Here is a 25,795-nt window from a genome sequence, read left to right as displayed (position 1 = left end):
TAAAATGACCAACTGTCAAAATCCTGAATAACCACCTTTGGCAGCGTTAACCGCTGCGAGACGTGCATGAAGTCAGTGATGTTCTGGAAGACACCGACAGGAACGTGGAGCCATGCTGCCCGCCAGTGTGGCCGAGCGGTTCTAGGCGCTACAGTCTGGAACCGCGCGACCGCTACGGTCGCAGGTTCGAATCCTGCCTTGGGCATGGATGTGTGTGATGTCCTTAGGTTAGTTAGGTTTAAGTAGTTCTAACTCTAGGGGACTGATGACCTCAGACGTTAAGTCCCATAGTGCTCAGAGCCATTTGAACCATTTTTGCTCTGATAATGTACTCAATTCGACGACGAGGAGTGTCCTAAAACCAAACAAAATTGGGGGTACTATTAAATTTCTGCTGCAGGTGCAGCTCTGCTCAAAGGAGGGATCGTCTTTGGAAATTTTACCACCTACATAATCAATAACAATTCGAAATCTTTAGCCTTCATTACGAAAAAAATTATGTAATTGCCCATACATCAGTTCATCTTTAAAGTAGACATTACAAATTGGGGGTACTATTAAATTTCTGCTGCAGGTGCAGCTCTCCTCAAATGAGGGATCGTCTTTGGAAATTTTACCACCTACATAATCAATAACAATTCGAAATCTTTAGCCTTCATTACGAAAAAAATTATGTAATTGCCCATACATCAGTTCATCTTTAAAATAGACATTACAAATTTGGGGTACTATTAAATTTCTGCTGCAGGTGCAGCTCTCCTCAAATGAGGGATCGTCTTTGGAAATTTTACCACCTACATAATCAATAACAATTCGAAATCTTTAGCCTTCATTACGAAAAAAATTATGTAATGGCCCATACATCAGTTCATCTTTAAAGTAGACATTACACTGTATTGTGTTGTATTGTATTGTACTGTATGGAACAGGGGACCTAGAAACGACGGAGAGGCTTCGTCCCCGCCGTAGTCCTCAGTGGATCACAACCACACAATAGGTTACAGCAGTCCACTCACCCCACCGCCGCCCCACACTGAACCCAGGGTTATTGTGCGTTTCGGCCCCCAGTGGACTCCTCTGGGAACATCTCACACCACACGAAAGTAACCCCAAATGTTTGCGTGGTAGAGTAATTATGGCGTACGCGTATGTAGAGAAAGTGTTTGCGCAGCAATCACCGAAATAGTGTAACTGAGGAGGAGTAAGGGGAACCAGCCCGCATTAGCCGAGGCAGATGGAAAACCGCCTTAAAACTATCCACAGACTTGCCGGCTCACCGGATCTCGACATAAAGACATAAATCCGCCGAGCGGATTCGTGCCGGGGACACCACTGTCGTTTATTCTTCTTTTTTTCTGATGATCAGCTTCTTGAACTAAAATAACTGCTGCACTTGCGACGACTGCTAAATCCTCTTCTTCCCTCATAATATCAGCCGCTGAAATCGTAATTAAAACGCTACTTTATAACAATAACAAAATGGGAGCAACGTTGGCAAGTTAGCACTGTCAATTGCGATACCACATCGCCGAATCTCATGGCACCAAGCACTTGGTTTGGTGTGGATGCGAAGCCGAACGGCAAGGCATTGGCGATCAACGTTCGGCCGAATACACTTTCTGTCGTTTGTTGGTCATCGTTGGCCTGGTGCCTTAATGCTCTCCAAAGCGATCAGCATCTGCAGATGATGTCACTCTCGCTCCTCCTTGCTTTCAGAAGTGCCGAGGTTCAACGCCAGGACTCCAAGATGGTGGTGATGCTCAACACGTGCTGCGCGAGGTACGAACTACGGAAGGGCTGCATCATTATAGGAGCCTTCTGGCTGGTAAGTGTGTTGACAAATTACGTCATCCCGGCATTACTCAGGCAGCAGCCTCAAACCTTTACTTCTGTCCCAGTACGGCGCTAGGTTTTGATGCACCAGGAGCTTCCAAAACATCAGAATCTCAACCGCAGAAAGAAATACTTACGCAATTTTGTCATATGATGACATGATGGAGACCGTGGCTGTTGTTTGAAGACAAATGTTGATGGTGTTAGGACAGCAACCAGCCACAAATTTACTTTCAGTTCCTTTATTCAAAGGATACCGTTACCGTTTTCGAATCGTTGTGATTCAACCTCAGACGGTTTACACGCTTTCTTTATGACATGTGGTGTGTTTTTTACAGATTAATTGTGCTAAAATACAAATAATGCATAATAATAAACACGCCACACACAGATGGTTGCGTTACAGATTTTCGTTGCATGTGACTGACGTGAAACGTCGGTTTGGAGTGTTTGTTTCCATAACATTCGTCCATCAGATGTAAATGCATTCCCACTGCGTTCTTGTTGCACACGTAAATTGTTCTCACTGAACGCTTTAGGTTTCTCACTGAGAAGATTTCTACCACGCGCCACATGTGTTGATACATACAAAGAGCTTACAAACATATGAGTATCACAGATGCTATGGTATATCGTAACATTTGACGATGATGTCCTATGTTTGGAAAGGATCATATATTCATTTACGCAACTGTAATTCCTTTTACGCTAGTACAGAGACATTGAATTTTTGAGATGATATTGTTAAATTAATTATATATATAAAACTGTATAGGTAAAATAGTATTTTTTAATTACATTTAGCATCATGAGAATTATAGTAACATATAAATTTGCTACTTGATCTGCAGATAGATGTGCTAATATTATTTGCTTTGGAAGCTGGAAAGTAATTTTTGGAAATTTTTCAGGAAAGGGGTGTTAGCTAACTCTGTTCATTACGGATATAGTCTGGGGTGCTGTTTTTGTATGTGTGTGTATTTCTAATTCTTCTAATATTTTCATAGTGGCTCCTTTTTCTGCTAGATGCAAAATTTTTAAGCTGTCCTCAATGTTTCCCACTGAATGGTTTTCTTCAGCAATATGGGCTGCAAATGCTGATTTGTTCAAGTTACCTAGTCTTAAAGCATCAATATGTTCTTTGTATCTTATTTCAAAACTTCTGCCTGTCTGTCCAATGTAGAATTTTTGGCATGCATCACATTTGAGTTTGTATATTCCTGATTTACGGTAGGGATTCTTGGAGGTATTTACATCATGGATTACTTTTTGTTGTAATTTATTATTTGTGGAAAAGCTGATTGTGATATTTTTCTTCTTTTTAAATAAGTTTGCTATTTGGTATGAAAGTGGGCCTATGTATGGAAGAGCAGCATATTTAGGTTTGGCTTCAGTGGCACACTGATTTGGCTTGGAGTGACTGCTGTGAAGTGGATCTGTGGTTTTTGTCTGCATTTTGTTGTGGAGGTTTTCTATTATTGTGGGTTTATATCCATTATATGAGCAACTGTTTTAATTATATTGATTTCATTTTGTTGGATTGTGTCACTCATTGGCACTTTTTTTAATTCGGTGTAGCATCGTTCTGAAATATGCCATTTTTTGTTGGCGGGGGTGGCAAGATGAGTTGCCAATACTGACATCTGTGGTGGTAGGTTTTCTGTAAATACTAAATTGATGTTTATTGTTACTATTGCAGATTTTCAGGTCAAGAAAGTTAATGCTTTTATTTATTCTCTGAATATAGAGTGGCGATCAAAAAGCTTCCGTTCGACTGCCAATCAGGCAAAATCACCGTGAGCACCGGCGTACCAGATTGAAGATATCCATTCGGTGAAACTCCGTGTGTTGCTACGTGAAGAAGTCCGTAAATGCGTGTTGCAAATCGTCGTCCGACAAGTGTCGTTGACAAAGGCCTTTTCTAATGTATCGAATGTGTGGTAATCTCATGGGAAGAGATCAGGACTATATAGAGCGTGTGTTCGATTGACTCCTACAAGAGCCGGCGTAACCCCTGCGTTACGACACTTGCGAGATGAGGAGATCCGTTATCAGGAAGCAGCAGCAGCCCCAGACGCAGTTTTGCACAACGGTGATTTTCAGCAGGCATGCTGCCCCTCACACATTCTTCATTCTCCGATGCATGTCTACCCGTGTAAGATGAGCAGTACGCTGATCGTGTTTGGACGCATTTGGTAATAATTCCCATAGTTTACTATTTCGCATTTACCGCACGCACGTCAAGAAGACGCGAATGCCACACTAATCCCTTGTTTGCATGTCGGTGCTTATACAACCCCATCGGTGTCGCGCTACGTTGCGGCAACGCCCTCAAACGAAAACTTTTTGATCGTCCCTTATAGGTTATGCTTTTAGAAAGCTAACGAAATGAGGAAAGCAAAGGAATTCGACTCCCACAATATGATGGCACAAGACGGTGAATAAAAATATGTAAACTAACTAAAATTTTTGACATTCATCTCGATAATTTACAGTGCAGAATTTGCAGAACTTGGATGAGTAAGAAGATGTGAAACAAGTGACTTTCAGATCAGGTTCTTATAAAAATGACACCCAAGAATTTAGAATATTTTTTTTATTTATCGATCTTCGCTCACGTATGTGTAGTCAGGCCATGTGCTATACTGAGTGGCAGTTATTTTGCAGAAAACCAGTCCATTTATTAGATTTACACGTGCTGAAAATTCCCTAATGTATCTGATTAAAATACTTGCTTCCTCTGCAAATATCACCATTTTAGATCATTACATACACGATCTTTTATTCGTATAGAGGATGTTAGGGGAATAGGTACAGATATTGTGAACACCGCTGCCTTAACACTCACCCACTTCAAACTGTCAATTGTTGTTTCTTCCTGCATCTATCAGCCTTCTCGCAAAAACATCACAAAATTTACTACTTGATTTTCCCGGATGGTCTTAACTGCGGTACAAAATGGACTACACCTGTCAGTATAGACTATCCACTTTACATTCAAGTACACAGACCTGAATACCTGACCTGCTATCCTGGCGAAAATAAGCATTAATGGCTTCCTTGTGCCATGCATACTTGGAGATACAGGGTGACGGTTACTGAACTACACGAAATAATATCGTCATAACTTCTGAACAGTTGCGTTACGACGTTCAAACTGCACGGCTGGCCACGGTATATGATGGGAATTAGTATGGTTTGGTTTAGCGACGAAGTTCACTTTCATTTGGATGAGATCGTCAGTAAACAACTGACTGGGGGACTGAGATTCCGTATTTCGCGATCGAGAAGTCTCTCGACCCTCAACAGGTGACTGCGTGGTGTGCAATGCCCGGTCACGGAATTATCGGTGCGATATTCTTTGGTGGTATGGTGACTACCGAAACGTACGCGAAGGTTTTGGAAGTTTATATTCTCCATAGTGGTCCTGCTTCGACCAGATGTGATTCATGCAAGACGGAGCTCGACGCCATCGAAGCAGGAGAGTGTTTGATGTCTTGGAGTAGCGCTTTGTGAACCGTATTCTGGCTCTGGGGTACCAAGAGGCCACAGAAGTGGGCCTCGATTGGCCGCCATATTCTCCGGATCTGAACACATGCGACTGCTTTTTCTGGGACTGTACTTAAAAGAAAGTCTACAGCAATAACCCCAGGACCGTTACTGAACTGAAAACAGTCATTCAGGAGGTCATCGACAGCATCGATGTTACGACACTTCAGGGGGTCGTAAAGAATTTCGCTATTCGTCTGCGACACATCATCGCTAATGATGACAGGCATATCGAATATGTCATAACCCAAATCCGAATATCTGTAGTGACGTTTCCATATTTAATAAAGTGTGCTAATGCTGTAGTTTGTAGCTTATTTAGGTTTTCTTTTGTATAGTTCTATTACTCACCCTGTACTAACCAACCTAATAATGTACTGATCGTAATGCTATCATTATGTCTGCAGACGAAGTAAGCACTGATGAAATGTTGTTCAGTACACAGTCCTTAGCAATCAATGGAAATACCTGCTCTTACACTCCTAACCTAAACAATACCGGTCCTAACATCGATCCCTGTGGAACTCCCTTAGTGATTATTTTCAGCACTTAAGATACTGTTGTTCTTTAATTTCGTTCATATAGGGGTGTGTTTGTGCAACAGGTGATCTCTCTGGTGGTCGTTGTGGGAGCACCGCTGATAATGCGCAATCTGGAGCAAGACATGGACGATGTTTACCAACACTTCAGTGGCTCATGGAACTCAGAAAATCAGAAAATGTATGACATCACGCTGTCAGGTGAGTGAGTCGTTGCAACTGGGGTGGAGGCGCACAACGATACAGCTGTAATCACGACTGCCAATTTAATACATTTTAAACTGCACTAATTTTTTTATATTAGTTGATACTTAGTTGCTACATCATGTGGATAAGAATAAATATTATGCATAGTTAGCAATTAAATTTTTATTATTTGTTTTGGCAGACATGTTACACTTAAATGTGTGAGTTATCTTGAGTGGTTTTCATACTGGTCAGCCAGAACATTATGACAACCTACCCACTATCGATGTATACCCATCCCTGCGATTGCAGCATCACCTGGCGAGGAATGGCTGCTAGGCAGACACATGCATGGGGCAAGTAGTACTAGCGAGCTATCTGAGTTTGACCGAGGGCAGATTGTGATGGCCTGGAGGCTCGGCACGAGCATTTCGGAAACTGTACGACTTGTACGATGTTCGAGGAGTGTTTGGGTGAGTGTCTTCAACATGTAGCAAAGTCAAGGTAAAACCAAGTCCAGAAATTATGGGGCTGGGTGGCCACCCCTCATTGAAGTTGCTGGGCATCGTAAGGTGGGCAGATTGGTATAACAGGACAGCGGCGAACTGTGCTAGCAATGACATCAGACTTTAATGCTGGACAGAATACAAGTATGTCTGAACACACAGTGCACTGAACACTCCTAAAGCTGGGTCTCCGCAGCCGACGACCCATGCATGTGCCAATGTTAACACCACAACATTGGCAACTACGACTGAAATGGGCAGGTGACCATTGGTTTAAATGGTTCAAATGACTCTAAGCACTATGGGACTTAACATCTGAGGTCATCAGTCACCTAGACTTAGAACTACGAGGCCTGTTCAGAAAGTAAGCTCCGATTGATTGCCAAATTGAAACCACAGTGAACATCAGAAATGTTTTACTTGTAACAATTAGCTACACCTTTCAGCTACTTCTTTACGTAGTCGCCGTTCTGACTTAGACTTTTGTCATAGCGTTGTACCAACTTTTCAATAGCCTCATCATAGAAGGCAGCCGCCAGTGCTTTCCGCCAATTCTCCACGCTGGCCTACACCTCGTTGTCTGTGTCAAAATGTTGTCTTCAAAGACAGCGGTTCATGTGACCAGAGATGAAACTCAGGGGGAGACAATTGCGGACTGTATTGTGGGTAATCTAACATTTCCATTTGAAAACGATGCAGGAGCATCTTCATTGCCCCTGCAGAATGCGGCTGAGAATTGTCGTGAAGACGAAACAGCACGACAGTTATGTAATGTTAGCTGCATAGCTTCAGGCGAAATTTCTCACCAGGCCCTCGTACTTGGCGGCAGACACTATTTTCTAGACATCTTTACGCACTCACTGCGAGCTCAGAAATGAGAAGAGCGACGTGATGCTAACTGGGGTTATACTAGAGACACTACCCAACACATCTGTGCAAAGCTTTATCGGATTTTCATAGTCGTTTCCATTTCGCGACCGATCGGAGCTTACTTTCTGAACGCCCCTCGTACTTAAACCTCACTAACCTAAGGACATCACACACATCCATGCCCGAGGCAGGATTCGAACTGCGACCGTAGCAACCGCGTGGTTCCGGACTGAAGCGCCCAGAACCGCTCGGTCATAGCGGCCGGCGACCATTGGCACTGGACGTTGGCGCAGTGGCAGAGCGTTGCATGGTCTGATGAATCCCGATACGTTCTCCATCATGTCGATGGGAGAACGCGAACCTGACGTCTTCCAGGGGAATAGTTGCTTGAACCTGTACTGCAGGACAGAGACAAGCTGGCGGCGGCTCCATTATGCTCAGGGGAACATTCTCGTGGGCACGCATGAGTCCAGTGGAGCTCGTTCAAGGAACCATGACGGCCAGCGAGTATCGTACACTTGTTGCTGACTATGTACACCCCTTCATGAAGATCGTGTTTCCCGTCGGTAGTGACATTTTTCGACCACATAATGCCCATTGTCACAAGGCCAGGAGTGTGACGCAGTAGTTCCAACACAGTCCCGAGTTACAGTTGATGTGCTGGCCTCCCAACTCACCCAATCTGAACCCGATCGAACACACCTACGATGTGGTTGAATGTGGTGTCAGAGCTCGTCGGTGTCCGCAGCTCGTGGTCGTGCGGTAGCGTTCTCGCTTCCCGCGCCCGGGTTCGATTCCCGGCGGGGTCAGGAATTTTCTCTGCCTCGTGATGACTGGGTGTTGTGTGATGTCCTTAGGTTAGTTATGTTTAAGTAGTTCTAAGTTCTAGGGGACTGATGACCATAGATGTTAAGTCCCATAGAGCTCAGAACCATTCAAGAGCTCGTCGGTCCCCATCCCAGAACCTACGTGATTCGAAGGGCAGCAGAATCAGTTAACAGTTTCCGTGGCCATAAAACTCCCCAGATTCAAACCCAATCGAGAATCTATGGGACCTCCTCGTTCGGACTGTTTGACCCACGCATCCCGAGCTGCGAAACCTGTGCAGCTGGTGATGGCACTGGAGTCATTATGGCTCCACATCACTGTCGGTACCTTCCAGAATTTCGATGACTCTCTTCGTGGATGTCTCACAATAGCAAAAAAGGTATCAATTTAGGCTTTTGACAGTTGACCACATTTATGTGACTGGACATTGTATGATGATGTGGGGTGTTTCTCATGTCTCGCTTGGAACAAGGAGTTCAAATTACTGCGAAAATGAAACCAGATGTTTCACTGACTAACTGCTGTCCATGCTTCTAGCTCTCCACGATGACAACAGCCATGTTCACAGGTCTGCACACATGCATTCCTGGTTTGGTGGACATTCAGGCACACTACCACACATCAACTGGTCTTCGCCATTACTCTGGTTTAGAACAGTTTGGAAAACTGTGCGACACATAGCAATCGACATCCCTGCAATGTGGTAGCTGTCCGTGATCTAATGATCAATGAGTGGCGTAAGCTGGATATCCGAAACCTGAAGCGATGGACTCTTTTCCTTAAGTGATGCAATTATCAAAGCTAGAGGTGGTGCTAGACGATATTGGGCTAATGTATCTCGAGGGTGACTAATTTCTTGTCTAGAGTGCTTATCGTTATTCAAGTTGTCTTGTCTTTGTCCTCCAGCCTACAACGACTACCTCATTCTGAGACTTTTCCTTTCCACAGTCCTCAGAGCCACCTTCTACGGGATCACCGCCATGGCGGTAGTGGATGGCATCTGCTCCACCATGCTCATCTTCGGCGCTCGCCAGGTGAGTGTTTCTAATGTCAACAAGCACTGCTTAGAGCTCGTCGTCGTTTCTGCATCCATACCCAGTAAACCAGCTCTTTAGTTCAACAGTGCCACAGAGCCTGCCTAAGTGACACGTGGCATAGTGCAGCACAGGTTGTACACCTTGGGTGCCTTCTCTCTAGAAACACACAGGGCCCGAATTCGGAAGGATGACGGTTCAAGTCCCCATCGAACCATCCCTAAATCTCTCGAGGTAAAATCTGGGCTGGTACGTTTGAAAGGGCATGGCTAATTTACTTCCCCATCCTTGAAACATTCCGAGATTGTGCTCTGTCTCTAGTGAACTAGATGTGGCTGGTACGTCACTACTCTTTCTTGCTTCTTTATGGAAACGCGTTTTTGAGTAAGCCATTCATTACGGACCTAGTGGCTGTGAACAGAAGTCATATCTGCTGCTACTGAAATTAAAATTGTGTTAAGCTTAAAATGAACATTTTCGATGTAACGCAATACTGTTACGTAAGTGATAATACACTACTGGCCATTAAACTTGCTACACGACGAAGATGACGTGCGACAGACGCGAAATTTGACCGACAGGAAGAAGATGCTGTGATATGCAAATGAGTAGCTTTTCAGAGCATTCACACAAAGTTGGCGCCGGTGGCGACACCTACAACGTGCTCACATGAAAGTTTCCAACCGATTTCTCATACACAAACAGCAGTTGACCGACGTTGCCTGGTGAATCGTTGTTGTGATGCCTCGTGTAAAGAGGAGAAATGCGTACCATCACGTTTCCGACTTTGATAAAGGTCGGATTGTAGCCTATCGCGATTGCGGTTTATCGTATCGCCACATTGCTGCTCGCGTTGGTCCAGATCCAATGACTGTTAGCAGAATATGAAATCGGTGGGTTCACGAGGGTAATACGGAACGCCGTGCTGGATCCAAACGGCCTCGTATCACTAGCAGTCGATATGACAGGCATCTTCTCCGCATGGCTGTAACGGATCGTGCAGCCACGTCTCGATCCCTGAGTCAACAGATGGGGACGTTTGCAAGACAACAACCATCTGCACGAACAGTTCGACGACGTTTGCAGCAGCATTGACTATCAGCTCGAAGACCATGGCTGCGGTTACTCTTGAAGCTGCATCACAGACAGGAGCGCATGCGATGGTGTACTCAACGACGAACCTGGGTGCACGAATGGCAAAGCGTCATTTATTCAGATGAATCCAGGTTCTGTTTACAGCATCATGATGGTCGCATCCGTGTTTGGCAACATCGCGGTGAACGCACTTTGGAAGTGTGTATTCGTCTTCGCCATACTAGCCTATCACCCGGCGTGATGGTATGGGGTGCCATTGGTTACACGTCTCGGTCACCTCTTGTTCGCATTGACGGCACTCTGAACAGTGGACGTTACATTTCAGATGTGTTACGACCCGTGCCTCCACCTTTCATTCGATCCCTGCGAAACCCTACATTTCAGCAGGATAATGCACGACCGCATGTTGCAGGTCGTGTACGGGCCTTTTCGGATACAGAAAATGTTGGACTGTTGCCCTGGCCAGCACATTCTCCAGCTCTCACCAATCTAAAACGTCTGGTCAATGGTGGCCGAGCAACTGGCTCGTCACAATACGCCAGTCACTACTCTTGATGAACTGTGGTATCGTGTTGAAGCTTCATGGGCAGCTGTACCTGTACACGCCATCCATGCTCTGTTTAACTCAATGCCCAGGCGTATTAAGGCCGTTATTGCGGCCAGAGGTGGTTGTTCTGGGTACTGATTTCTCAGGATCTATGCACCAGAATTGCGTGAAAATGTAATCACATGTCAGTTCTAGTATAATATTTTTGTCCAACGAATACCCGTTTATCATCTGCAGTTCTTCTTGGTGTAGCAATTTTAATGGCCAGTAGTGTATGTAGGACAAGGCCACTCGCGGCATGCAAAACTGCACGCGAGAATGAAGTGTTGCATGCGTGCGGCCGAGGCTCGGCGTGTTTCGCCTTTGCTCGGTCCTCCTCAGAAGTACACGGAACACCACGACATTTGATTTGGTTTTGCGGCAGGCAGTGTTCGGTTGGCACGATATAATTAGCAGAATTGTAGCGTCACCACTGTATACTCTTCGTCATTTGTTCGTGGTAAAAAAGAAGTACACAGGTCCAGTGACTATCTGCGCACAAAGAGCCAGCCTAGCGATCTATCGTTACAAGAGTTTAAAATGGATAGGAACAATGCAAGGGAAGAAGGAGAATTCTCAACATCTATTATACAAATAGACTTCAAGAAGAATATAATAATTCCAATCCCAAAGGAAGCAGGTGTTGACAGATGTGAAAATTACCGAACTATCAGTTTAATAAGTCACAGCTGCAAAATACTAACGCGAATTCTTTACAGACGAATGGAAAAACTGGTAGAAGCGGACCTCGGAGAAGATCAGTTTGGATTCCGTAGAAATGTTGGAACACGTGAGGCAACACTGACCTTACGACTTATCTTAGAAGAAAGATTAAGGAAAGGCAAACCTACGTTTCTAGCATTTGTAGACTTAAAGAAAGCTTTTGACAATGTTGACTGGAATACTCTCTTTCAAATTCTGAAGGTGGCAGGTATAAAATACAGGGAGCGAAAGGCTATTAACAATTTGTACAGAAATCAGATGGCAGTTATAAGAGTCGAGGGGCATGAAAGGGAAGCAGTGGTTGGGAAAGGAGTGAGACAGGGTTGTAGCCTCTCCCCGATGTTATTCAATCTGTATATTGAGCAAGCAGTAAAGGAAACAAAAGAAAAATTCGGAGTAGGTATTAAAATTCATGGAGAAGAAGTAAAAACTTTGAGGTTCGCCGATGACATTGTAATTCTGTCAGAGACAGCAAAGGACTTGGAAGAGCAGTTGAACGGAATGGACAGTGTCTTGAAAGGAGGATATAAGATGAACATCAACAAAAGCAAAACAAGGATAATGGAATGTAGTCGAATTAAGTCGGGTGATGCTAAGGGAATTAGATTAGGAAATGAGACACTTAAAGTAGTAAAGGAGTTTTGCTATTTAGGGAGTAAAATAACTGATGATGGTCGAAGTAGAGAGGATATAAAATGTAGACTGGCAATGGCAAGGAAATCGTTTCTGAAGAAGAGAAATTTGTTAACATCGAGTATAGATTTAAGTGTCAGGAAGTCGTTTCTGAAAGTATTTGTATGGAGTGTAGCCATGTATGGAAGTGAAACATGGACGATAACTAGTTTGGACAAGAAGAGAATAGAAGCTTTCGAAATGTGGTGTTACAGAAGAATGCTGAAGATAAGGTGGGTAGATCACGTAACTAATGAGGAGGTATTGAATAGGATTGGGGAGAAGAGAAGTTTGTGGCACAACTTGACTAGAAGAAGGGATCGGTTGGTAGGACATGTTCTGAGACATCAAGGGATCAGCAATTTAGTATTGGAGGGCAGCGTGGATGGTAAAAATCGTAGAGGGAGACCGAGAGATGAATACACTAAACAGATTCAGAAGGATGTAGGTTGCAGTAGGTACTGGGAGATGAAGAAGCTTGCATAGGATAGAGAAGCATGGAGAGCTGCATCAAACCAATCTCAGGACTGAAGACCACAACAACAACAACAATTATACAAATTACCGACGGGTCCTAAACATTTTCTACGGGCAACACTACAACACCATACAGACAGAATTTAACGTTTTACTTGCCTATGAAAGAGCAAAAAGTTACAGCCGCCAACAGATGGCGCTCACTGTCCTTCACATCAAGAAATTTTTGTGCTAAACTTGCAGGCGTGGAAACGTGATGAAATTAGTTGTAAGAACAGTAAAGTTTATGAAATCGCATGTATTATTACATCATCAGTTGCAACACGTTTTGCCTGAACTGAACAAAGTCTATGGAGACGTTACGTATTACTGAAAAATACGTTGGTTAAGTCAAGGGCCATGCCTGGAAGGATTTTTTCGATTTGAACCCACTGTTGTGTAATTGAGAAGGAACGAAAATTAGAACATCCGGAAATGATTGCATGCTTCAAATTGTAAATGGACTCGAATACACACTGCCCACAATAAGACGTTACAAGGTGACACATACCTTATTTCTGATTCGATGGGGATGCATTTAGAAAGCATCGTGGACGGGACAAAGCATGATCAAAAAACACCGTTATTTCCCCTAAGCTGACTGGTGTTAAACGAAACTCGAGTTTCGAAGAATTCATTGTGGCCTTGAAAAATTAGAATAGTTTTCTAAACGTTTTGAGGACACTCCCAGTTTTACATCTGTTTTCGAGCTGTTTTCCAGACCGTTTGCCGTTTCAGTTTCAAGCGCCCCTGTGCACTTGCAAATGGGGCTTACCTCCAATGTAATTTCCGTAGAAAAGACGAATTCTTTTACATTAAAACTGTCCAGGAGGTCTGTGTTGTTTTCCTTGGGAAGAGCTTCCACGTCACCATTATGACGTTGTAAACGTGATATAGTATTTCGATCAACGTTTTTGTGTGAAACGCTTTCTTCGATTATGTAACTAAATAAGTGATTATTTACATGGCAACCTGAGTGCGAAAATCTGTAAAATTGCATGTGTCTGTCGCCATGGCTTATGATTGTATCAGACGACAATTATATCGTTTCTTCAGCGCGCTAAAATAAGTAAATAATAACGAAAATTTGTTTTGCTTCTACACACGATTTTTTGTACAGAACTGAATATAGGGCGTATTTTTAAAAAATTAGGGGGAGTCTATTGTCTATGATCAACTTTATAATTCTTTGTAACATGTCATTCTGCATCTCTTCTGTTGCTTTCTCTCTAACGAGGTTTATTATAACTCTAGTGTCGTCTGCAATAAGTACCAATTCTGCTTGTTGAATGTTAAGTGGGAGGTCATTCACTTACATAAGGAATAGGTTGGACCCCTTGCTGATATACCCCATCACTAAAATTTTCTGCCCTTCGGGCATTTTCTGAATTATTGGACATGACCTTATGCATTCTGTTTGATCAACATGATTCAAACAAGCTGTGCATAGAGCTATAAGTTCCATAAAACTTGAGTTTTTCCAACGGAGTCAAATCTAATGGAAATATCACAACAAATTCCAGCTCGCGATGTTTCATTATTTAATGCTTGTACTATTTCATGAGTGAATATACAAGCACCATGCCAGTCAAGGAGCTCTTGTGGAAGCAGTGATATGCTAAGTAAATCGTTTCCCCTTAGGTGTGAGACTGCTCTTGAGCACTTTACTTTTTCGAATAATTTGAAAAAAGATGTCAACGAGAATATTAGACGATAATAGCCCTTGAAATTACAGTGAATTCTAGACGTTTGTAGCTGCTTACAGGCGTTGATAAATATCAACGGGGGCAGTTGAAAATGTGTGTCCCGACTGGGACCTGAACCCAGGATCTGCCGCTTACATGGCAGACGCTCTATCCGACTGAGCCATCGAGGACACAGAGGATAGTGCGACTGCAGAGACATCCCCCTGGCACGCTTTCCGTGAGACTCACATTTCCTACTTTCTGACCACACACTACACACAGTCGGATAGAGCGTCTGCCATGTAAACAGGAGATTCAGTGTTTGGGTCCCAGTCGGGGCACACATTTTCAACTGTCCCCACTGATATTTATCAACGCTGCAAGCCGCTTCAAAGGTCTGGATTTTACTGTAATTTTCTCCCTCGAGAGCTGCAGGATCACCAATGGTGTCCGTTCCTTTGGACACCGTATTCATATGACAATGGTTTAAGTCTGTCTTATCACCTTTGTTATGATGAGGTTTAACAATTACATATTTTAGCCTGTCTGGAAAAATTCCCTGCGTCACTGATGCATTGCATACATCACTAAGGACATCACTTATCAAGTTGGAACAACTTTTCATAATTCTGTTTTGTATTCCATCAACACCACATGTTGTTGTTGTGGTCTTCAGTCCTGAGACTGGTTTGATGCAACTCTCCATGCTACTCTATCCTGTGCAAGGTTCTTCATCTCCCAGTACCTACTGCAGCCTACATCCTTCTGAATCTTTTGGTCTCCCTCTACGATTTTTACCCTCCACGCTGCCCTCCAATACTAAATTGGTGATCCCTTGATGCCTCAGAATATGCCCTACCAACCGATCCCTTCTTCTAGTCAAGTTGTGCCACAAATTCCTCTTCTCCCAAATTCTATTCAATACCTCCTCATTAGTTATGTGATCTACCCATCTAATCTTCAGCATTCTTCTGTAGCACCACATGTCGAAAGCTTCTATTCTCTTCTTGTCTAAACTATTTATCGTCCATGTTTCACTTCCATACAAATACTTTCAGAAACGACTTCCTGACACTTAAATCTATACTCGATGTTAACAAATTTCATTTCTTCAGAAACGCTTTCCTTGCCATTGCCAGTCTACACTTTATATCCTCTCTACTTCGACCATCATCAGTTATTTTACTCCCTAAATAGCAAAACTCCTTTAGTACTTTAAGTGTCTCATTTCCTAATCTAATCCCCTCACCATCACCCGACTTAATTCGACTACATTCCATTATCCTCGTTTTGCTTTTGTTGATGTTCATCTTATATCCTCCTTTCAAGACACTGTCCATTCCGTTCAACTCTTCTTCCAAGTCCTTTGCTGTCTCTGACAGAATTACAATGTCATCGGCGAACCTCAAAGTTTTTATTTCTTCTCCGTGGATTTTAATACCTACTCTGAATTTTTCTTTTGTTTCCTCTACTGCTTGCTCAATACACCGAATGAATAGCGTCGGGGAGAGGCTACAACCCTGTCTCACTCCCTTCCCAACCACTGCTTTCCTTTCATGCCCCTCGAGTATGATAACTGCCATCTGGTTTGTGTACAATTCGTAAATAGCATTTCGCTCCCTGTATTTTACCCCTGCCACCTTTAGAATTTGAAAGAGAGTATTCCAGTCAACATTGTCAAAAGCTTTCTCTAAGTCTACAAATGCTAGAAACGTAGGTTTGCCTTTCCTTAATCTTTCTTCTAAGATAAGTCGTAAGGTCAGTATTGCCTCACGTGTTCCAACATTTCTACGGAATCCAAACTGATCTTCCCCGAGGTCGGCTTCTACCAGTTTTTCCATTCGTCTGTAAATAATTCGCGTTAGTATTTTGCAGCTGTGACTTATTCAACTGATAGTTCGGTAATTTTCACATGTGTCAACACCTGCTTTCTTTGGGATTGGAATTATTATATTCTTCTTGAAGTCTGAGGGTATTTCGCCTGTCTCATACATCTTGCTCACCAGATGGAAGAGTTTTGTCAGGACTGGCTCTCTCAAGACCGTCAGTCGTTCTAATGGAATGTTGTCTACTCCCGGGGCCTTGTTTCGACTCAGGTCTTTCAGTGCTCTGTCAAACTCTTCACGCAGTATCGTATCTCCCATTTCATCTACACCCTCTTCCATTTCCATAATATTGTCCTCAAGTACATCGCCCTTGTATAGACCATCTATATACTCCTTCGATCTTTCTGCTTTCCCTTCTTTGCTTGGAACTGGGTTTCCATCTGAGCTCTTGATATTCATACAAGTGGCTCTCTTTTCTCCAAAGGTCTCTTTAACTTTCCTGTAGGCTGTATCTACAGCCTACAGGAGATAAGCCTCCATATCCTTACATTTGTCCTCTAGCCATGCCTGCTTAGCCATTTTGCACTTCCTGTCGATCTCATTTATGAGACGTTTGTATTCCTTTTTGCCTGCTTCATTTACTGCATTTTTATATTTTCTTCTTTCATCAATAAAATTCAATATTTCTTCTGTTACCCAGGAATTTCTACTAGCCCTCGTCTTTTTACCTACTTGATCCTCTGCTGCCTCCACAGATGAGGAGTAACGATTAGCTGGTAGCAGACATGGAATTCAAACTTGAATCGTCGTTTTTGAAGCTGTAGCTCATGTTGGTGCTGACGCTGGTGCAGCTACTTGTGGCTTTTGGCAGGACAAGCCCGGCCTGGTGCTGCCGTGGGTGGTGGAGCAGATGGTGGTGCTGCCCGTGTGGGCCCTGCTGGCGCTGGCCTTCGCCGTCCTCAGCTACATGGAGGGCCAGCTGCAGAGGTCCACCGTCAGCGTCTTCGTGCTGCTGGTGCGTGCAGGTGCGTAACCACGGACCGCGTCACACGTCTTCCAGCACCAAAAACTGCAGACGGAAAAATACACTCCTGGAAATTGAAATAAGAACACCGTGAATTCATTGTCCCAGGAAGGGGAAACTTTATTGACACATTCCTGGGGTCAGATACATCACATGATCACACTGACAGAACCACAGGCACATAGACACAGGCAACAGAGCATGCACAATGTCGGCACTAGTACAGTGTATATCCACCTTTCGCAGCAATGCAGGCTGCTATTCTCCCATGGAGACGATCGTAGAGATGCTGGATGTAGTCCTGTGGAACGGCTTGCCATGCCATTTCCACCTGGCGCCTCAGTTGGACCAGCGTTCGTGCTGGACGTGTAGACCGCGTGAGACGACGCTTCATCCAGTCCCAAACATGCTCAATGGGGGACAGATCCGGAGATCTTGCTGGCCAGGGTAGTTGACTTACACCTTCTAGAGCACGTTGGGTGGCACGGGATACATGCGGACGTGCATTGTCCTGTTGGAACAGCAAATTCCCTTGCCGGTCTAGGAATGGTAGAACGATGGGTTCGATGTCGGTTTGGATGTACCGTGCACTATTCAGTGTCCCCTCGACGATCACCAGTGGTGTACGGCCAGTGTAGGAGATCGCTCCCCACACCATGATGCCGGGTGTTGGCCCTGTGTGCCTCGGTCGTATGCAGTCCTGATTGTGGCGCTCACCTGCACGGCGCCAAACACGCATACGACCATCATTGGCACCAAGGCAGAAGCGACTCTCATCGCTGAAGACGACACGTCTCCATTCGTCCCTCCATTCACGCCTGTCGCGACACCACTGGAGGCGGGCTGCACGATGTTGGGGCGTGAGCGGAAGACGGCCTAACGGTGTGCGGGACCGTAGCCCAGCTTCATGGAGACGGTTGCGAATGGTCCTCGCCGATACCCCAGGAGCAACAGTGTCCCTAATTTGCTGGGAAGTGGCGGTGCGGTCCCCTACGGCACTGCGTAGGATCCTACGGTCTTGGCGTGCATCCGTGCGTCGCTGCGGTCCGGTCCCAGGTCGACGGGCACGTGCACCTTCCGCCGACCAGTGGCGACAACATCGATGTACTGTGGAGACCTCACGCCCCACGTGTTGAGCAATTCGGCGGTACGTCCACCCGGCCTCCCGCATGCCCACTATACGCCCTCGCTAAAAGTCCGTCAATTGCACATACGGTTCACGTCCACGCTGTCGCGGCATGCTACCAGTGTTAAAGACTGCGATGGAGCTCCGTATGCCACGGCAAACTGGCTGACACTGACGGTGGCGGTGCACAAATGCTGCGCAGCTAGCGCCATTCGACGGCCAACACCGCGGTTCCTGGTGTGTCCGCTGTGCCGTGCGTGTGATCATTGCTTGTACAGCCCTCTCGCAGTGTCCGGAGCAAGTATGGTGGGTCTGACACACCGGTGTCAATGTGTTCTTTTTTCCATTTCCAGGAGTGTACATGAAACCTATCCGCAGTTGCCTATCTGGACAACCATTAGCGATATAGTGGAATGACGACAGAAAAGGGATGGTGCACCCCTGCGCCGGTCGCAGTGGCCAGGTGGTTCTAGGCGCTACAGTCTCGAAGTGCGCGACCGCTACGGTCGCAGGTTCGAATCCAGCGTCGGCAATGGATGTGTGTGATGTCCTTAGGTTAGTTAGGTTTAAGTAGTTCGAAGTCTACGGAACTGATGACCTCTGAAGTTAAGTCCCATAGTGCTCAGAGCTATTTGCTGCACCCCTGCAGTCGTAAATAACGACCCATTTCAGAAAAATACCTTTTGTGTCCCTCGAGGCTCAGTATGTTGATAGTACTTTGTGTATCTGGCAATTACTGAATCTGCATGTAACTAATGTGTGTGTGTGTGTGTGTGTGTGTGTGTGTATGTCCGAAAGAACAGATACCATATATATATATATATATATATATATATATATATATATATATATATATATATATATATATATATATATGTGTGTGTGTGTGTGTGTGTATACTGAGAAAATGTAGGGTACTTTGGGTAACAGTATTATTTTAAATTACAATGAAATGAATACCCCTAGCTGTATACAGGCGTTGATATAAGTGAAGGGGGACAGTTGAAAATGTGTGGTCTGACCGGGATTCGAACCTGGGATCTCCTGCTTACATGGCAGACGCTCTATCCATCTGAGCCACCGAGGACACAAAGGATAGTGCGACTGCAGAGACTTATCTCTGGCACGCCTCCCGTGAGAACCACATTCCCAACTTACTGTCCCGCACTATATTCTTATTGCCCCTGCCCATTATACTGACTACTCGCGGACTTTTGCCGATTCCCGTAAGAGTGCTGGCACTGTTTGTGCATCTACACAGGAGAAGATGGTCAAATGGCTGGTGAGCCTTAACTATAAGAATAGATACCATATATATAAACCTCACCAGCCATTTGACCATCTTCTCCTGTGTAGGTGCACAAACAGTGCCAGCACTTTTACGGGAATCGGTAAAAAGCCGCGAGTAATTAGTATAATGGCCAGGGGCACTATGAATATAGTGCGCGACAATAAGATGGGAATCTCACGCGAGGCGTGCCAGAGATAAGTCCCTACAGTCGCACTATCCTCTGTGTGCTCGGTGGCTCAGATGGACGCCGGCAAGGTAGTTCAGCGTGTTCGGTCAGAGGGCTGCGTGCTCTCTGTAACAAAAAAAAAAAAAAAAAAAAAAAAAAACAGAGTCAAGGAATCAACGATCAACTTGAACGGATGTCTTGTGACGTCCGCCCAGACCAAACGCAACGAACTATATCGAAGAAAAACAAAAAACCAAAAAAAAAAGATGGATAGAGCGTCTGCCATGTAAGCAGGAGGTCCCAATTTCGAGTCCCGGTCGGGGCACACATTTTCAAGTGTCCCTGTTGACTTATATCAACGCCTGTATGCAGCTAGGTGTATTCATTTCTTTGTAATTTAAAATAATATTCTTACCCAAAGTACCCTACATTTTCTCAGTATAGACGTACATATTATAAGCCATCACAATGGTGTCACTGTCTTATCTGGAGTGTTTTGAGCCATAGTGGTTCCAGTATTGAGCCTTGGGGGACACTCAATGATGATTTGGAAACCCAGAATCTACTCTGTAGGAATCAACATGGATTCCGGAAACAGCGATCGTGTGAGACCCAACTCGCTTTATTTGTTCATGAGACCCAGAAAATATTACATACAGGCTCCCAGGTAGATGTCATTTTCCTTGACTTCCGGAAGGCGTTCGATACAGTTCCGCACTGTCGCTTGATAAACAAAGTAAGAGCCTACGGAATATCAGACCAGCTGTGTGGTTGGATTGAGGAATTTTTAGCAAACAGAACACAGCATGTTGTTATCAATGGAGAGACGTCTACAGACGTTAAAGTAACCTCTGGCGTACCACAGGGGAGTGTTATGGGACCATTGCTTTTCACAATATATATAAATGACCTAGTAGATAGTGTCGGAAGTTCCATGCGGCTTTTCGCGGATGATGCTGTAGTATACAGAGAAGTTGCAGCATTAGAAAATTGCAGCGAAATGCAGGAAGATCTGCAGCGGATAGGTACTTGGTGCAGGGAGTGGCAACTGACCCTTAACATAGACAAATGTAATGTATTGCGAATACATAGAAAGAAGAGTCCTTTATTGTATGATTACATGATAGCAGAACAAACACTGGTAGCAGTTACTTCTGTAAAATATCTGGGAGTATGCGTGCGGAACGATTGGAAGTGGAATGATCATATAAAATTAATTGTTGGTAAGGCGGGTACCAGGTTGAGATTCATTGGGAGAGTCCTTAGAAAATATAGTTCATCAACAAAGGGGGTGGCTTACAAAACACTCGTTCGACCTATACTTGAGTATTGCTCATCAGTGTGGGATCCGTACCAGATCGGGTTGACGGAAGAGATAGAGAAGATCCAAAGAAGAGCGGCGCGTTTCGTCACAGGGTTATTTGGTAACCGTGATAGCGTTACGGAGATGTTTAGCAAACTCAAGTGGCAGACTCTGCAAGAGAGGCGCTCTGTATCGCGGTGTAGCTTGCTCGCCAGGTTTCGAGAGGGTGCGTTTCTGGATGAGGTATCGAATATATTGCTTCCCCCTACTTATACCTCCCGTGGCGATCACGAATGTAAAATTAGTGAGATTCGAGCGCGCACGGAGGCTTTCAGACATCGTTCTTCCCGCGAACCATACGCGACTGGAACAGAAATGGGACGTAATGACAGTGGCACGTAAAGTGCCCTCCGCCACACTCCGTAGGGTGGCTTGCAGAGTATAAATGTAGATGTAGATGGTTGTCTTAAGAGGGTCGTTATTTACATGGACTGCAGTCTGCAGGGTTACATCACCCCTTTGCTGTCAAACATCAGCTGTCCTGTCACTGTCTTGATTGGAGTTCCTTGAACCTTAATGGTGCCAATATTGAACCTTGAGAGACACCATATGTTATGTCTTTCAAGCAGGGCCAGTATCCTAAGACTATTTTTCTGTTGCAGGTGTGAGTGTGTACTTCATCCTGGTGGTGTACAGCCTGTACAGGTACCTGAGGGGTGAGCTGGTGCCCACCAGTTCCAACCGGGCAGTCTGAGGGAAACACCCTACCTAGGTCTCCACGTCTTCACTCATGTCGTTTCAACAGCGACCGACTGCTGCAAATGTTTCCAGCTTCTTTGGCCACACAAGAACACACTGCGCTGCATCAGCCGCGCCGAAGCATGAACTCGCAACAAAGTCTTCTGCCCAAAGGCGTGGCTACACAAAAGTTGCTTAAGGGAACTACAGCAAGTCATCTCGTGCATTCTGAAACCTCTGTGGATACATTACAGTTTTAATGTTCACAACTTTGATAAAAGGCATGTAGAGGAGGCTATCTATTTGCAAATCGGAATTCGGGCATACAGATCTTAATCAGTAGTATCTGGTACATAATATAAAAAACAGAAATATCTATACCTATCACAATAACGTAAGAAAACGTTGGCTACACTAGAGAAGAAACATGATATTACTTACATACTGCACACATCAACATCAAACGACGTGTCTGTCGGGTGTAAAATATTTGTGATCATTATCAGTGAAGTTGATCTAGAAAATATAGAGCCCCATGAATATTTAAAACCTAACTAATCGATGAGTTGAAAAATGAATCATGCCCACTTTTTTTCCCAAATTAAGACAATCAGAGATAAATGATCTTTATATCTGTATGCATCGTTTGCTACAACAGGGGGTCACGTTCCAGCAACAGAAGTGGTCCTTAGGAAGGTACTGAGTCAGAGAATGGGCATTGTCGATATAATAAAGCATTTAGTGTGGTCTTGTTCCAGTAAAAATAAAAAACAAACTGGACGATGTTAAGAAAATACTGCAATACATACCTGATGAGCAGAAATTATTTTATGATAGTAACTGCTAGTGGTCAGTGAAGTATGGACAAGATAAAGATGCAGCATTCCCACTACTGTCTACTTTGCTGTATTTTGCTTGTGGTTGCGTTTGGGGTAGATTATGAATAAACCTGTATGCTCATAATACAATCTTGTACTGCGACAATGTATATGAATAATATAAACTTGCACAATACAATCTTTCAGCTGCAAACAGAACAGTACAGGTGCAAAATCTCCAGTACATTAAAGTTAGATTACTGGCCACAGTCGATGGCTAACGTATGTTGTAAAGGTGTATATTGTTTTACCCTGGAGTCAATTGCTGCAAGGTACCTCAACGACACCGGTTGTGCAGTAAAGTACTTCATCGTGTCTCGTGAAGAATTTACTTTCTGGGACATATGGCTTTTCCAATTCGCAGATTCAAGTTTGACACTGTAGATAATCGTTCCAGAGACACCGGTAGGGTCCGTTCTCTCGTGGTAAAAGCAAAGTGTTTCACCTCTGCAGTACACATTTCATCACGTGTATGTGTTTTGAACCTGTGAAGTGGTAAACGGAATGATAATGACCAGCTCTTTAAAATACACGTGAACACGATCACCTGACCATTTCTTCTATAGTTGTGTGCTAATTGCAATGTGATTTGTAACAGTCACGCTTCCTGATCGTACAGGACGCTACCATCACACTGAGAAATCAAGACAGTGTGTCTCGTAGCAGAGGTGTCACGTCATCTCTGGTACCATACCTACTAGGTTCATCTGTGGCATCCACTCACTGTGTACATAGTGATGCGTGCCGCTGATCTCCTTGGCTTTCGATTTGCAGCAGCGATATTTACAGCGCTGGCTGCGCGAGTAGAGGAACTGTAATGTCACGAGGACGGGGTCTTAAGGACATTCCCTTAGTGCTAGGATTTCACCTGGAACAAGTCCCGCCCATTCACCCCCCTCCACACCTATCCATAGTGCAAGGCCCTTCCCTAAACAACCGCCAAGATATTAATTTAACATTCGCTCCAAGTGCAGCCGAACGCGGCAAACCACGTGGGTCAACTGAAACGATGCCCAGGCGCCGAACAAAGACCGGGAAAACCGGGGGTGAGTGGGCGGGACTTGTTCCGTGTGAAACCCTGGCGCTAAGGATTCCTCGCCACCAGGGCCCGTTATACTCAACGCTGGTTTGCTCGCGCCCGCCACGGGTCCACAACGTGACACTGCAGTGGTGTGTCACGTATTAGGTACCTACTTATCCGCCGCCAGCTGTGTTTCCTTCTCCCACCTATCACGCAGCACTCTCCACCTTAAGACAGGAATCGTTAGCGCCACGATTTCACCCGGAACAAGTCCCGCCCACTCACCCCCGGTTTTCCTGGTCTTTGTTCGGCGCCTGGGCATCGTTTCAGTTGACCCACGTGGTTTGCTGCGTTCGGCTGCACTTGGAGTAAATGTTAAATTAATATCTTGCTAGGTCTTAAATTTTGCCACATAGTTAAAAGACACGTTACAAAAAAAAGTGTACAATTGGCCTCAGCTGTGCCAGCTGCTTCCACAGCAAACACATGAGAAAACAATTTAGCACTGAATTCTTTAAATACGAGTACTCAGTATTCAGATGAATAGCCTATGAAGAAACATACTTCTATGTGAGATAAAGCACCCAAAGCTAAAACAGGAAAAACCTACCCGCAAAGAATAGTTTGCTTGGAGAAAGGGGAACCATGGTATACTTGACGCTTGAGTTTCAGAACTCAGATAGTATACGTGAAACAAGCACCAGTATTCACTATAATTCCAGAGGGCATCAAAATTACTTTGTTCTTGCTAGATCGATCCAGGCTGTTTTTGCGTGTTATTCACTGAATAGTTTTGCTGAAAAGTTTTAGAGGTGGAAGAAGAGCTAGCTAGCACAGCATGAAGGACTATTTCAGCCGTGAAACACTGCAGCATTAATTTCTCCATAACTTCTCTGCGACAAACATACACATTATCATTATTATTTTTTAAAAATGGTTTGAATGACATTTATGAAATTAATAAATCTTTTGGTCAAAAATAGACAGGACAAAGAATAACGACAGATTATTTTCCTGAGACGTTTGCAACAGCATATAGGACACTAATCACACAGAAACAGCCACAATTCTTTATAACTTCGTTTATAATGCGCAGGTATGGCATTGGAAGAATTTACAAGTTAAAATTCACACATTACCCATGAAAATACTAATGAAATATGTCATATAAGCAAACATCTTACTGATTTCATTAGGCATTTCTACATTATGGCATTCTTATATTCTTTAATTTTCGTGAGCTACTATGAGGGCCTACACAAACAAAACGACTTTCACTAATTTCTATGTTCAAAAAATGTTCAAATGTGTGTGAAATCTTATGGGACTTTACTGCTAAGGTCATCAGTCGCTAAGCTTACACACTACTTAACCTAAAATAACCTAAGGGCAAACACACACACCTATGCCCGAGGGAAGACACGAACCTCCACCGGGACCAGCCGCACAGTCTATGACTGCAGCGCCTTAGACCACTCTGCTAATACCGCGCGGACACTTATTTCTATATAACGTTGATTTTAAACAACAGAGTTAGTCGACTGCACCCGTGGCTTTTCTACCGACGTGACAGATTCAAAACCATTGTTTTCGTATTGCATGTTGCTCTGCTGTTTCCCTCAAACAAACGTATTATAATAAGTGAATTAGTTAATGAAAATTTGTCCTTATTGCCCTTAAATAACATCACGTTATTTTTTGTTTTCTATTGCTGGTTATGCTTTCAGTTCTCTATAAATATTTTTATTTCTTTAATAATGCAAATCCGTATTATATTACTATCCAGAAAAACTTAAATTT

The 25,795-nt window shown here is 44.1% G+C and overlaps 1 protein-coding gene across 1 annotated transcript in view; it reads left to right on the top strand.

Annotated features, from left to right (window-relative positions):
• Positions 1-23,833, top strand: part of LOC126424999 (uncharacterized) — a 35,330-nt gene extending 11,497 nt beyond the window's left edge. The window contains exons 2-6 of the mRNA XM_050087898.1: positions 1,717-1,825; positions 5,987-6,122; positions 9,260-9,345; positions 17,320-17,473; positions 22,021-23,833. Of these exons, the coding sequence (XP_049943855.1) occupies positions 1,748-1,825; positions 5,987-6,122; positions 9,260-9,345; positions 17,320-17,473; positions 22,021-22,112 (546 nt within the window). The 5' untranslated portion in view covers positions 1,717-1,747 and the 3' untranslated portion in view covers positions 22,113-23,833. The remainder of the gene's footprint in view (positions 1-1,716; positions 1,826-5,986; positions 6,123-9,259; positions 9,346-17,319; positions 17,474-22,020) is intronic.
• Positions 23,834-25,795: the final 1,962 nt, after the last annotated feature.

The sequence above is a fragment of the Schistocerca serialis genome, chromosome 10 (assembly GCF_023864345.2).
Source record: "Schistocerca serialis cubense isolate TAMUIC-IGC-003099 chromosome 10, iqSchSeri2.2, whole genome shotgun sequence".
Lineage (NCBI taxonomy): Eukaryota > Metazoa > Arthropoda > Insecta > Orthoptera > Acrididae > Schistocerca > Schistocerca serialis.
Note: the sequence above shows the minus strand (reverse complement) of the source record. Positions and strands in the feature narration are given on the sequence as shown.